Here is a 14,939-nt window from a genome sequence, read left to right on the forward strand (position 1 = left end):
GGTATTCAAATCATATAAATATCAAAATAATCAATGTGAACTTGAGTTTAAGATTTTATCTTTAATTTCGAGTTGACCTGAGTCGGCTAGATATGATGTTCGACTCGAGCTAGGCTTGGCTCGCTAACAACCTTTTAAGTGTTGTTTCACGCTACATCGTGCGGGCATCTGACTAGTAGAAAATAATAAATGAACCACCTTATAAATTAGGAAGGAACCACCTTATAAACATTTGAAGTGCTTGTCCAGGTGGTAACTTGTTGGTTTTGTAACATGGAGGTCGCAGTTTCGATTCCGGTTTTTGAAACTTTTTTTTAACTAACTCACCCTAACATCAGTTAGGGTTTTATGATAAAAATAAAGACACCAGTACACAAAACACACTGCACACAACGGCCAGCGCCTCTCCCCTGACCCTCTTCAAATCTTCTAGGCGGCAACCTCACTCCGTTAGTCGTCCTCGAAACTCAAACCAATTCGGAATTTTTTTATACACAACCTGAAAAAATTCTTGGATCCGCCACTGGATGTAGAGCTAGCTCATATGGTAGTCAAGCCTCAAAGCTCGCTAATGGCTCGTTATTAAGAGGCACCCATTTTTTAATATAAAAATATGTGACTAATGAGCCCATTTTGTATGTATATTGGCATAGATGTGCACAAAATATTCAGTTCCGGACATGACTCGATGTACCTGAACAACCGGTTTCTACCTGTACCGGACATGTGGCTACGACCTGGACCTGGTATTGGGTTTCTCGTTAGACCTGTACCAAGAACCGAACCTGAGCCGGACACCCGAAAAAACCCGGTCAAATTCCGACTATGCTCGGAATCGGTTCCTACCCGACCCGGTTTTATTTTTTGTTCTCCTACCCGGAACCGGTTCCTACCTGTTTGTGCACCTCTATATTCGCATATATGTCCTTTTTTATAAACTACAAATTTCACTTTTCATAATAAGTGGTTAAGCAATAACCTCACTGTACAAGATATATATAAGGACATTTTTTAGTACTCGTTTGAAGAACCCGAAATATCGAACACGGTTTACTTAAACGAACTTTTAAGTTGTAAAAACTAAAATAAATACAAAAGGATATAGGATATGATGTGATTTATTTTAAGCCTGGTTGGGTTATAATGCCAGAGGTGGGCCGTGGGGGCTGCCGAATAGAAAATAGGCTAGTGCATTGAGCCCAAAATCTTGAAGCCCCATCAATAAACTTTAAATACATACAATTTATCTATTGGGCCGAACATTAAAGCCTCAAAAGAATTGTTCGAAATCTTCGGGCCTCAAAATCGAGTGTTTAATACGAAGGGGCATCCATCGCTACGATGGGCCGAACTCTCGAAGGGGAATCGGTCGTCGAGTAATGAGGATTCTCGACACTCGGTGAGTTTTTTCATTACAGATTAATAGTGTATCTCTGATTTAGGGGGCGTACATGGGTCGGTTGAGGTCGCGGTTTTTGAGTATTTGAAAACCGTTTGGATTTAAGTTTGGTTTTTCAGCTTCTATTTAGTGCAAAACCAAATTAGGAAAAATAAAACCAAGCAATCGGTTTTTAATTCGGTTTGATTTTTAGATTTAATTTCTTTATCTTTTTTCGTTTTAATTACAATTGTGTTGTTTTTTTTCATGCACACCCTAGCTTTGAATCATTGCTCTTTCATAGTTTCAACTTTCGTATCATCGATCGATCAAAATTCTGATTATGAATTCTGATTCAGGGTTAATGGTCTATATGAATCAAGTACTCAGTTGAATTTCTCAACTTGAGTCATATCCCTGATTCGCTTATTTTATGTCTAATTTCTTGAACAATATCTTATTCAGTTTGAACAATTTGAAAGAATGATATTATGCTTATTTTATGCTTTATAAAGAGATACTCTTGAGTCTAATTGCTTATTTGATGTTTGATTATGTTTCTGATTTGCTTAATTTATATATAGAGTCATTCTTAATCATGAAATATAATATTAAATTTTAATAAACACAGAAAATAGTTGTCTTGATATTCTTAAATCGTGAAATCTGATATGCAGTTGTTGAATATTCTGAGAAAGTTTTACTACCACTTGGCCATGAGCCATTTGAGAGTTGACTTGTGTTTATTTGAGATTATAACCGACAAATCCGGACGCATGACCAGGTATAGGCGAACTGAATGTACTTCATATCTCATTAAACTCAAAACGGTTACAATAATGTGGCAGACAAACGGGTAACAAGTTGCGTCATCACCCCTTTTGAATAGCAAAACTAATCCTACTAAAAGCGAAGCTTTGGGACTTAGGAGCCGAACAAGTACCATGCACGACACGTTGAACCCTACTCAGAAAATTCACAGTCTCTGGCATCAGAAAACCAAATGTATCAAAAGTAAATAGGAAAAACTCATGTTGATTTTCTAAACAAGCTTTCTCGTGTTTAACAACGAATACATGACTCCGGATCGAATCACATGACTCGATCCAATAAGACTGTTGACAAGATGATTGCCGAGAGTCTGACGACTTAGAGTTCCAATAAGGCAGACTTTCCAAACAAGACCCTGCGGCATTTAAACTATTATGGAAAGAGGTTGCCTCGATCACTAAAATACAATATGAACAGTAATTGACGCAGAGATCATTGTTCAACCTCTAAGGAACCACCAACAAGAGCATTCGTTACACCATTCATATTCACCCCCAACACACACGGTCGATTTTTGTTCTAATCCATCCAAGCGCAATAGTTCATTGAGTTAGATTCGACTATCTTCCAATATCCCGTTTCAACACTTGACATTTGAGAATTATTTATGCTTATTAGTCAAATATTTATGACTATAAACTTTTTTGTTTATTATTGTCAAAAACATATGATAATGGCTTATAACAACATCATTTGAAATCCAAAAAGAGCTATGGTTGAGGCATGTTATTCGTTTGCCTTCTATTTCAATATAAAAAATAAAAAAATATCATATTTATGTTAAAGTTTTCAATACAAACATCATTTGTTAAGACTCATTAACGATATTAAATGCAGGACGCCTCACTCTTTTGAGATCTAAAATACATAGGACTCTTTTTGTCATTTATACGTATGTATAGTTATAAATCACTCGTCAAACGATCTTAAAAACAAAATTACCTATGTATAATTTGTTACTTCTTAGAATTTCATAATTAAACGAGTTAGCCGTAAAAAGCCACTATTTTTTTCCACTACTTAAAGTGGGGCTAATGTAGCCATACTTTCGGTTATTAACTGCTGTTTAAAAAAAAACACACACACATATATATATATATATATATATATATATATATATATATTGCATTGTTGCACATGGTCAGGACTTATAGGACCCATTTAACACCATTATTTAAGAGTAAAATTATCACTGTTACTTTACCATCATATTCCAGCTGTTATAGTGTTATGTATCATGCTACTATCATATCATTATTATTCTGGCACTATATTCTCAACACTCAGTCTGCATGGTAAATGGGTCGGGTCGAGTCGGGTCAGTCATAAATTTTGTTGAGGCATATCTGGTAAAACTGTTGAAAGTGTCATATGAAATTGAAAGATGAGTTGATGATCCAACTGTCTAAAAAGCTTAACTTATTTTAACTCCCATTGAATGTTGTTTCTTGTTGAAATATTGATGGTAACTGCAATCTTTGAAACTTGCAACCATGACAACCATTAATGTGCAAATTTAGTCAACTTATACTCAGATATATATAGGTCTTTTTAAATGCTCATTAATGTATGCATGTAATGTATTACAATTGAACTCACAAAGTCACACACAACAAAATCTATATTTCAAGTGTTAGTGTTCAAGTATTATCGTCCCGACCGTTTAATTATCTTGTGACAAATTTTCAATAAGGTAGGTCAATCAACTTTTCATTTTTTAACGATTGATTATACTAGTGTCAAAATAGTTTAATTATTAGTTGAAAATGTTAATTTTTAATGTAATCGAATGAATTTAGGTAATTGGGAATTTAATTAAGACCAAACGGAGATTCGAATAAGCTTTGATACGAGTTAGGAACAACTAAGTCATAGAGAATATTGTTTTAGATTGTATTGTTGTAAGATTTGGGGTTACATCATAGGTGAGTTACATATTTACATAGCCACCATATTACATGAATAGTCCCTACACTATTACCAACATTACTATTGGTCTAATAGGAGGTGCGGAATGTAAGTTTGTTTGATATTAATACAATTTCCAGTATCGGTTAATAATGGGTGATGTGGTTTTTGAACGATCAATAGGAATCGGTTTACGTGACAATCAGTAGCAACTAGATTCCTATTGATAGAAGCCAATTCGCATTATGAACTTCCGCTAACCAACAATTGTTTTTAACCAACAACAAACTTTATATTTCATTAAACATTGTGTTAAACAAAATCATAGATTGTGTTGTTTCAACTAAATGTTAATATGCAATCGTTGGTATAATTCGCCATTTCGGGTACATCTTTTCACAACAAAACATACATACTACTCTTATTTATTTAATTGAACTATTCAAGTGACAATCTCCAATAACAAAATTCAGAAATATCATCAATAGCATTACCTAGAATACATATATGATATAACCTACATAGAAAACATCATTAAGTATAACTAATCAACTGGACCATCAATCTAATTAAGTAAGTAGTTATTATTGGACCTTAACCCTATGTTACAATGAGAAGAAACATTAAAGCTATATAAAGATAAAGGGTGTAACACAACTTATTTCAAGGCTTATGGTGTTGAGTGTAAATATAGTCCAAATGAGCATCTGCTAGAACTCTTCTCTTCAAACACTCTTCATCTTCATCTCCATTATTTTCACACTCCTCCAATCCCATAACCTCCTATAATATTAGTGTATAATAACACAAACTAATTAATAAATGAACTTTATAGTATAAGTGTATAATAACACAAACTAATTAATAAAAAAGATGGTAAATAGTAAATATACATTGAAGTCAAGAAGAGAAGTGTTGATGGATTCATCAAGTTTCACCATGTGTTCATCTACAAAATGATGTCAAGTTAAGGTTTAGAGAGTGTTGATAGATTTATGAAGGTAAAGTATTTGATGCAAGTGAATATTATTATTATGAAAATTAATATTAATATTGTTATTACCTGGTTTGGTGTGCAAGAAACGAGCAGATGTATGTGAGAAGGCAATAAGTGAGAGAAGGAAGATGAAAGGAACACTACAACGGAAGCTGTGCTTCATTGTCTCTACTTTGGGTGGTGTTGTGTGAGAGTGTGTGTGATATATGTGTAATGTATATAACTATATATGTTGTTGGGAGTTGAAGTGGGGTGGGGGGGGGGGGATACTTTAGTTAAAAACTTTAAAAAAAACATGCCATGACAACCCACTCATATGTTTTGACTTTAATTGACTATTTTGAGTGGATATTTTACATGTACACAATCTTCTAGTCTTGCGGTCTACATCTCACTAATTTTTTAAACGACCTACATATACAAACAAAGAATTATCAAGGTTACGAATTTCGTATGGAATGATCCAATGACAAAGGTTATTGACACCTGACCCAACCCAACCATACAGAATCGTTAAACACCTCCAAATTGTCTTCAATTATGGGTAAAATCCACTTGTTCAAAGGTCCACTGATGATAAAACTCGGACGTCCTCAGGATCGAACCCAATAGTGTGTCATAAACGACATCTATGTTCATGTGACAACAATTTAGTTAGAGCGCGCTATGATTAAAATCTATTTCATATTGCATCAAGCCGTCTATCACTTAATATGTAAAAGTAATTTTAAATGATTATGATTTATGTACTTTATATAACAATTGTTATTTTGTTAGCATGCATAGAATAATAGAATAACATGAGTGATGATGAAGTTAACATTATTATGATATGTAATTGTGATATGTAAATGGTTCCGATTTATATGGAGATGTGATTATGGTCATGATGATGATACCATACCAGTCATGTGAAGCACCATTGAAGATATATGGGGGTGTTTGGTCATTGTCAAGGGTTTTTTTTTTTTGAATGTTTAAGCTTGCCTCCTACTATTTACAATAAACCGTCATTGTCAGGGATCGAACCCTGGACCTCTCATCCAAAGGCCTAAGCCTTTACCATACCACCAAAGTGGAGATGGCGTCAAGGGGTATAGTGGTCCAAAGTAATCTTAGAAAGAATCAGTGTGTTAGTGGCTGACACCAACAACCCAAAGTCAACCTTTTCCACGTACTTAAACAACTGTTTCCCATCTTCTACCTTTTTTATTTTTATTATTATTTTTTTTTTCCTAAAAATTTGAAATTTATTTTTTATTTAAAAAGGAGTGATATTTACAATCTTACACCAAAATTTTATTACTTTCAGGTAAATTACAAATTTCCTGTTTTTTTTCTTTTGAACGGGCAGTATTATAAAAAAAACCCAAAAAGGGCACCTTGCAAGTCGTAAGATGGTTAAACATACAAGGAAAACAATCAAACTGAACAATTAATTGATAAAGTTAAACTTGTATCAAGCCTTCCAGTCTAGACATGATCTTAAGTGCCTATGCTAATATGCTTCACCAATAAAAGGGAGGTTGTTTTGATATCGTTCACCACTTGTCCAACGAGAACAACTTGTTCTTAAAAAACTTGGCATTCCTTGTTCTTCAGATCAACTAACATGTTATTAGTGAAATTGCTTGTATTACCTCAAACTCATCTTTAGTGCCCTTATGCTTGCTTGGATATTCCGAAATTTCCTTAACTGAATCAAAATAGGGAAAGAGACCGGTAATGTGCTCCAAGAAGTGTACTCTATTAATAGAGCTAGTTACAAAGATGGTATCTATGGTTTACGTACAATTACATCTTTAGGTACTAATATGTAAATGTGACAACTTTGGGATGCTTTTAATTTTGTAAAAATTTATTTCATACAAAGTTACCCGAAGGGGCTGTTTGGTTCATTCAGATCTGAATGAGCCAGATCTGAATGAGCCAGATCTGTCCCATTCAGCAACAACAATAAGTCTGAATGATTGAGACCTAATTTTAACTATTCAGATTTTTTTTTGTTTGGAACCAAACAGTCTGAGGTCTGAATGAATCAGATGTTTACATCTAAATGGTTCCATTTGTATGTAAACAAACAGTCCCTTCAATAAAATTTTAGTTAACTTTGTATGAAATGACAATTTTGCCTTCTAATAACTACAAGGGCCATTTGTTTAAAACCCACATTTTAAATAAAAGGGCTAGTTATGTAAATTACCAAAATAATAATAACCCTAATCTCACTCACCCCGATTGAGCCTAAAGACAACTTCAACCTATTCCGTCAGTTGTCACAAATAAGATTTAAACCTAAATTAAAGAGTAAATATTTACAAAGCAGTAGTGGTGGCATTTGTTGCTGATGCGGCTCTATTAGATGAATAAACTAAGGTGTTGATTTTGGGCTTTATCTTTGGTGGAATTGTGGTTGCTCAAATTAGTTTAGCGGGATGGTTTGTGTTTTGTGGTTCAGCGTCAAAGATGTTCACTAACGTTGCTAGTTGTTTGGTGGTAGCAATTCCGATAGAAAATTCAAGAGAGTTGTTTTGAGGAGATGTGATCAGAGAGAAAGAATCAAATATATGATGATACTTTAAACTAAACTCCTAACGTCGCCTTGGCCACCTTCAGTTTAACTAAACATTCAATTTTGCGCTAACCTAATGTGATGATTTCGACAATAAGAGTTTTGTAGTTTGAAATAGTATTTTTAATAGGGTTTCAAATTTGAAAAACAAAATTAACATCAAATGATCGACACATAACATCATTTTTACGTTAAAAAGTAATTAGGATTAATGTGTAACTCTCTCACAAATGTTTGGACTAAGTTTACAATTTTTATAATATGTGACAAACTTGCAAAATAGTCAAACCGCATGAACCAATTGTACAATTTTCTTTAAATAATTTAGAAAATTATGTTTTTAAAAATAAATAAATAAATAACAATCTTGGGAGCTCTTTTTTTGAAAGTTATGGGAGAAAAGGTATATTGATCATAAAAGCATCACATAAATAGATAACCATTGATCTATACATTAGATTAGATTCATCATGCATGTAATGCAACAAGTGGGTTTAAAGAAAAAGATTGTCTCTCTACATGTGTCACCTTTAAGCCTGTTGTATATGTTAAACCAGCCCCTAATTGGATCCCACATGCAAGCAACCATTTTGGTGCCTACTCCACTCCCATTCATTGTTTTTAAAATTTTAATTTCCACTTTACAAATGCTTGGTTTCTTATTTTAGTTTCTAAATATGAGGAAACATAAAAGGTACAATAAATAGTCTCATAAAGTATTGGCACTAAGCTAATGGAGTAGGTAACTAGAGGTGGGCAAATAAACCGGTTAACCGAACTGAAACTGAACCGGTTTGAAATTGATTATGTAAAAACCGGTTTGGAACCGATTGAAACAGGAGGTTTGGAACCGGTTTGAAACCGATTATGTAAAAACCGGTTTGGAACTGATTGAAACCGGAGGTTTGGAACCGGTTTGTAATTTTCGCCACCAAAATCGGTTCGAAACCGATTAACCGAACCGAAACCGGTCAAAACCCGAACCGAAACCGATCGTAACTAGTCAAGAAACCGGTTTTAACCCGAACTGAAACCGATCATAAACCGGTTTTGACTTTTGTTGACCAACCCGAACCGGTTTTGAGTTTTAAACCGGTTTGTGCACCTCTATACGTAACTACTACTAGGGATTCAATTATAAAACACACACACACACAAACACGAATGATACTGCACGAGAATATAAAAACAAAGATGAACATGTCAAATTTACGTGGTTCAATCAAGCAACCAATATCGACGGGCTGCAACCAAGGTAATACTTTTAGTACTATCAACCTCATTCGTGAGGAAATACGTAGTACAATGTATAATTATATATATACATATTAAGGTTACTAGTTTATTTAACAAGAAAAAATAAATGATCTAATAATAAAAGATTAGTGCCAGCCTCATGCACTATCATAGTTTGCGATCTCCATATAGGCTCAAAACGATCTGTACTTAGAAAACCCAATCAAGACTCCATAAATCCAACGTCTTCCATGGGCAGAGCGGTTGTATAATCATTTTGGTTTTCAAATAGAGATTTCGTAGCACGAGTCAACGCATTTTACTATGTGGAGATCGGATTTAGGTCTAGAGGTTGCAGTTTCATGGTCGAGATACTTATAAGTCATCGTTTTTACATAAAAAGCCTCACGCACACACAGGGCCGTCTTCGAGATTCGAGTGCCCGAGACGAATATAAAAAATGGACCTCATATAATTTTCTTTTTCAAAATATGAACAATAATTGTAATAATAAATAATACAAAGTACGAATCATTACGATGGCAAACATTAAAAAAACACATTTATAAATGGGTTGATTGCTAAATTGCTTATGAAAATATAAACCCACTTTGATTACTTATATGATAGCACCTACAAAAGTTTGTATTATTTATCGAAACAGAAAAGATAAAAGAAAAGTCAACAAGCATATTGAAAAAGTGGGCAAAAAAAAGTATAAAATACATAATAAAATATTTTTTAAAAATTTTGTGTCATCTACTAAAACTGTGTCCTAAACGATCGCCGAGCCCAGGATGAGGTCTAAGCCGGCCCTGCGCACACATATATTATATATAGTAGCTAAAGATTTCTTTATACGTATTACATGACTAACATAAACATAATCAGTGAATCACATTGTCACGTAATTTGTAGTGTGTGTATATATTAAATCCTTGGATAATTAGAGTGGTATAGTGGTATAGAAAAGCATGTGCAGGGTATGATTAATAGTGCTTATTCTATGTCTGCCTAAATCGAATCTTAGTGCCATTAACGCGGGTATACGTGTTCCCAATCACCATTAAATATAATCTAAGAAATATGATATATGCCATCAACTTTATATTTGTCTCATGTATTGTGATCATTGTTTCCTATTCATATGTTAACTCCTTATTTTCTCATATGACATAAAATAAATATATAGCAAAATTAAAAGAAACCCTTTTTGTTAACGAATTAGCATAAATTAGGCCATGTTTGGGATTCCTTATTTACCCTTTCTTTTGACTTATTTAAGGAGTTTTTGATAAGTTACAATATTCTAACTTATCAAAATTCCTTTTTCCTTCTTTAAAAACTTAAAATAGTCACATTATCCAAACATCATTTTAACTTACAAAAGTTAATAAGTTATAAGGGGGTAAAGATAAGGAATCTCAAACATCCCCTTATATCGATTAACCCCGTAGAACATGGACTCAACACAAATTATGAACTAGAACAATTACACAATAAAAACTGAATAGGGCTAACACACTTTTATTGATTACGAAAATAATGAAAATAATAAAAAATCGAAATCAAATTGAACGAACTAATTAAATCCATGTCTAAAACGAGCCCTAATATATCCTAATCACTTGTTGTTAGACGCTAACAAACTAACTTTAAAGAAGTACAAACAAACCCCTGAAGTTTCTCCTGTACTAAACCCTTTACCCGTGGTAGTAAAGTCACACCTAGTACATCACTTAACAAACAATAACAGTTCACTTCACATGTGATCACAACTCTGGACGTACCACTCAACTCCGAAGAAATAACTCCCTCGTAATACCCAACTCCGGGGAAAGTACCCGTTGTTAAACAAGATGTTTAAGTACGGATTAAACTAAACATCACTTCCAACAATAATTACACAATAAAACCCCAAACTGAATTAGGACTAACACACTTTTATTGATTACGAAAAATTATACAAAATCGAAATCAAATTGAACGAACTAAATCTATGTCTAAAACGAGCCCTAATATAGTAATATATCCTAATCGCCTGTTGTTAGACGCTAACAAACTAACTTTCAAGAAGTACAAACAAGCCCCCTAAAGTTTCTCCCGTACTGAACCCTTTACCCGTGGTAGTAAAGTCACACCTAGTACACCACTTAACAAACAATAACTGTTCACTTCACCTGTGGTCACAACTCTGGACGTACTACTCAACTCCGAAGAAATAACTCCCTCATAATACTCAACTCCGAGGAAACCAGCTGTTGTTAAAGAAGATGTTTATGCACGAATTAAACTCAACATTACTTCCAACAATTTAACAAAAGAGATATATCATCACTAGTAGTATTAATGTTGGTTTACTATATACTTTGTGCAATTTAACTACTAAAATACAATAGTCTATAGTCAAACAATTATAAAATGAAAGTAATAAAAACATCACATCACATATAAAAGCAATAGCTAATCAATGGACGTAAGTTGTTTGTAACTCTAATTGGACTTGTACGTATTAACCCACTTTAACTAATTTGAGTTAAAGGTAAGATGGATATTGTGTATGATTGTGATGTTCATGTTGTGAAGGTTTGTCGTGACTCTAGGTAGTAAAGTTTTCCACTTACTTGATTGGCTCTTAGATCGACACGAATCAAGGAATATTGAATAGTTTATGGAGCATCATATATTTAATAAAGATATGCTTCACTTTAAGCCTATGTCAATCTTTCAACCCATGTTGGAGGAATCTAGTAACTTAAAACAAACATTAATGTTGTACAAGTGCTTTGGTTTTCCTTCCTATATGTTTCAAATTTTGGATTGTCTAGGGTTAATTGATTGGTAATGTACTAACTTATCTTGTATCTTGATAAACCAATAGATCCGCAAGGAATAATTGTAAATGAATTCGAGCATGTTCTCTTCCTTGATTTTTACGGACCTAAAACTTATAGAAAAGTCTGTATTGTCATCTAATGTATACACAATTGTTCGGTTAAGGGACAAAACCGCTTTCGTGTTTTAGTCTCATTAACTATCGACGATTAATTATCTATGTCTTGATATGATTATAAATTAATTACAATCTCATTATATCACTTATTTGAAGTGATGGAGTCGTTGGAGATATCATAAAGAACACGGTTTACAATCCAAATTTCTTCTCATGGATCAAGTAGGTGTTAATTATTTATATGGCACGAAACTGGGCTACACGTTTAACATGAAACAAAATTTTACAGGTTTGAATTTGGGACTTTTTAGTTCGCCTTGTGAACAATTTCGTGACAAATTAAGAGTTTAGAATAGTCTAATATATAATTTTAATATTTTAATAGGTATTAGAAATTTTATGGTGTTTGGGAGAAATAAGTGTCTATAAATAATACTTGGTGTGACAACCGATTTTTTATGCCAACGAATCAATGCCAACAAATTGAAGACGGAGCTAATAATCGACTATTTTACAATTCTCGTTTCTTTAAATTGTAACTAGAAATAAAAAGGCTAAAATATCTTGGACCAACACTACTAGAAAACTAGGCTTTTACGACCACATATTCGGTCGCAAAACGGTCGCAATAGCCTAGTTGCGACGACTTTGCGACCATATACGCGGTGGGAAAAACACAGGTCGCAATTGCCCTATTGCGACCATTTTGCAACCGCCATTTTATTTGCGACGAATTTTTCCGATAATTGCCGCCATTGCAAATTTAGATACCGATTCTCGACCGCAATATTTGAGCAATTCTGCGGTCGCAAATTTTGAAACCAAATCTTTGGTCGCAAATACTGTGATCACTGCTGCGGTTGCAAATTCTGAGACCACTGCTGCGGTCGCAAATTCTGAGAGCACTGTTGCGGTCGCAAATACTGAGACCACTGCTGCACCAATCATGCGACCGCTATTTTTTACTATTTTCCAGTCGCAATTTCTTTGGAAAAAAAGCTTCTTTAAAAGTTTTATCATATATATACAAAATTTTACAAAATCATACAAATATAGATGCAAACACAAATCAAACTAAAATTTTCTATACATATATATCAAAGAAGCTTAATATTAACGAAACTAACACAACAAATAAAAAAGAATCAAGTGTGCAACCTAGGGTTTCATCAACCGCCACTATTAACATGAGAAACCTAAGAAGTCATCAAGGTTTCACGATGTGTTCACAATGTATACCTTCAAATCATTTATGCTTCCAAGACATTCAATCAAAAAAGCCAAATGGCGATCCAACTCCATATCATGGCGTACCTAACAATAATGGAAAGTCAACATTACAAATTACACAAAATCATGTAATAAAAACCATTGATTAGGCCAGAATATAATTACCTTATCAACAAAACAAGCAACCAAATGCTCTGCATTTTGATTATCATCTTGTCTTGTGTTTGAAAAGTCAGTATTATTGTGTAGAGACTGAGCAACATCAGAAAGCAGTTTTACGATGGTAGGATCCTAAATGCCAAAATAACCGAAATTAAATTCATGGTTTTTCCTATATTATATCACGAGTTACTAAACTGTACATTGTGGCATTAGTGAGGTTTTGCATACATAATTACATACAAAGCTTCGTGAGCTCCCATGCATGACAATTAATAAGTCAAGTGTCAACTAAATAATTCTGTAGTAAGAAAAATATAACTATTATCATATTGCAAGTTATTTGGAAAATTTTGAAATTTGAACATTTTTTGTTTCTATTTCATTAATAAAATAAAAATAACAGGCTTACGAAATAAAAAACATACTTCATGTCATCCAATTATGTGACAAACTTCATAACAAGAATGTAAAATTACTTTTCTAACCTTTGGAAAGTGAAAATGCATTTTCGGTTCCCTCTTCCTGATATTTTGTTGTTACCCTAGGCCCAGGCTGAAATATAAATATAAATATATATAGAATTAATCAAAGTTGAAAACTAAATAGGAATATGAAATGCATACTTCTTAAAGATCAGCGACTTTGAGTGCCCACTGCTGCTGTTCATAAGACTTTGGGATCCTTGCCAGATGTGTAGGTGGGACGTGACATGCACAGCGAAGCATTCATGTGAATACAAAGATGTTGGCACCAAAAATACATAATTACAGTTATTTGGAAGTTTAGTCTGTCGATATGAGAAGGGTAATAAGATAATTTTATACTTATGGGATCTAGGTGAGCTTTATGTATACCTTTAAATTATTCATGTTACTGAAATAATGACATAATAAAGACATAAATGGCTAGAAATAATGACATAAAAAAGACAATTAGTGTGCTCGAAAACTACAGGTTGCTATATAAAGATGTTAGCATTAAGACTATAAAAGCTTTACACGATATGGTTTCTTCACCACATCAAGGGGAAGACAAACAGACTTGGCACAAGATCCACCAGCAAGCCCACGAACCAAATTGCAGTTTGTATAATCTAGCTTGTTAATTAACCAAAGAAATCATCAACTCAATTTGAATCCCACTTCAGTTATTCAAGATATCAAATTCATTAATGTTTATAGCACAAAATAAGCCCGAAACCGGTTTTGGTGAGTTTTTTTTATGCCAAACTAACCGGTTTACTCGTGCCTCGCACCTAATTCTCAATTAAGGCACAATTGAATCCATAAGAGTAGTTGCTTAATTGCTTTTCATATAATTATAACCTAAATTCATCATCATCTATCAATGTAATTAATTAATGTGGTTACACTTCATACAATCATAACCTAATTAAATACCTAATTGCATTATCATCTATCAATTGAATCCATTAGATAACCTAATTTCATTATCATCTATCAATTGAGCCTAATTTCATCTATCAACTGAGTGATCAATGAACAAACGAACAATTCATCACCGTGAAGTAACTTAGGGCGTAATTACAGCTACGTAGTTTCAACAAATGTTAACTTCGCGATCTGAACACTAATACTAACAATCATTCAAAATCTGTGGCAACTAATTGTGAAATTGAATAGTAAGATAACCGAAGGCTTTTGATTGACTG

General features: G+C 33.4%; 1 protein-coding gene and 1 long non-coding RNA gene across 2 annotated transcripts; both read right to left on the reverse strand.

The window, feature by feature from the left end:
• Positions 1 to 4,526: 4,526 nt before the first annotated feature.
• On the reverse strand, positions 4,527 to 5,327 carry LOC143583718 (putative phytosulfokines 6). The gene is made up of 3 exons (XM_077065949.1): positions 5,181 to 5,327; positions 5,011 to 5,066; positions 4,527 to 4,900 (listed from the first exon to the last, which is right to left on the reverse strand). The coding sequence occupies exons 1-3, from the start codon at positions 5,275 to 5,277 to the stop codon at positions 4,781 to 4,783; spliced, it is 273 nt and encodes a 90-aa protein (XP_076922064.1). The 5' UTR covers positions 5,278 to 5,327; the 3' UTR covers positions 4,527 to 4,780.
• A 7,694-nt stretch (positions 5,328 to 13,021) lies between these two features.
• On the reverse strand, positions 13,022 to 14,508 carry LOC143583719 (uncharacterized). The gene is made up of 4 exons (XR_013144235.1): positions 13,891 to 14,508; positions 13,753 to 13,819; positions 13,271 to 13,396; positions 13,022 to 13,189 (listed from the first exon to the last, which is right to left on the reverse strand). It is a non-coding gene; the product is annotated as an uncharacterized LOC143583719 (long non-coding RNA).
• Between the last annotated feature and the right edge of the window lie 431 nt (positions 14,509 to 14,939).

The sequence above is a fragment of the Bidens hawaiensis genome, unplaced genomic scaffold, assembly GCF_021521415.1.
Source record: "Bidens hawaiensis isolate Kalapana, Puna unplaced genomic scaffold, B.hawaiensis_p1.1 tig00032493_1, whole genome shotgun sequence".
Lineage (NCBI taxonomy): Eukaryota > Viridiplantae > Streptophyta > Magnoliopsida > Asterales > Asteraceae > Bidens > Bidens hawaiensis.

Bases quoted from the DNA above. Each gene is read 5' to 3' on its own strand.
- LOC143583718 (XM_077065949.1), bottom strand. From the start codon at position 5,277: ATGAAGCACAGCTTCCGTTGTAGTGTTCCTTTCATCTTCCTTCTCTCA. The intron at 5,067-5,180 runs GTAATAACAATA...ATCATTTTGTAG, and splicing joins TTTCTTGCACACCAAACCAG to ATGAACACATGGTGAAACTT. The intron at 4,901-5,010 runs GTATATTTACTA...CTAATATTATAG, and splicing joins CTTCTCTTCTTGACTTCAAT to GAGGTTATGGGATTGGAGGA.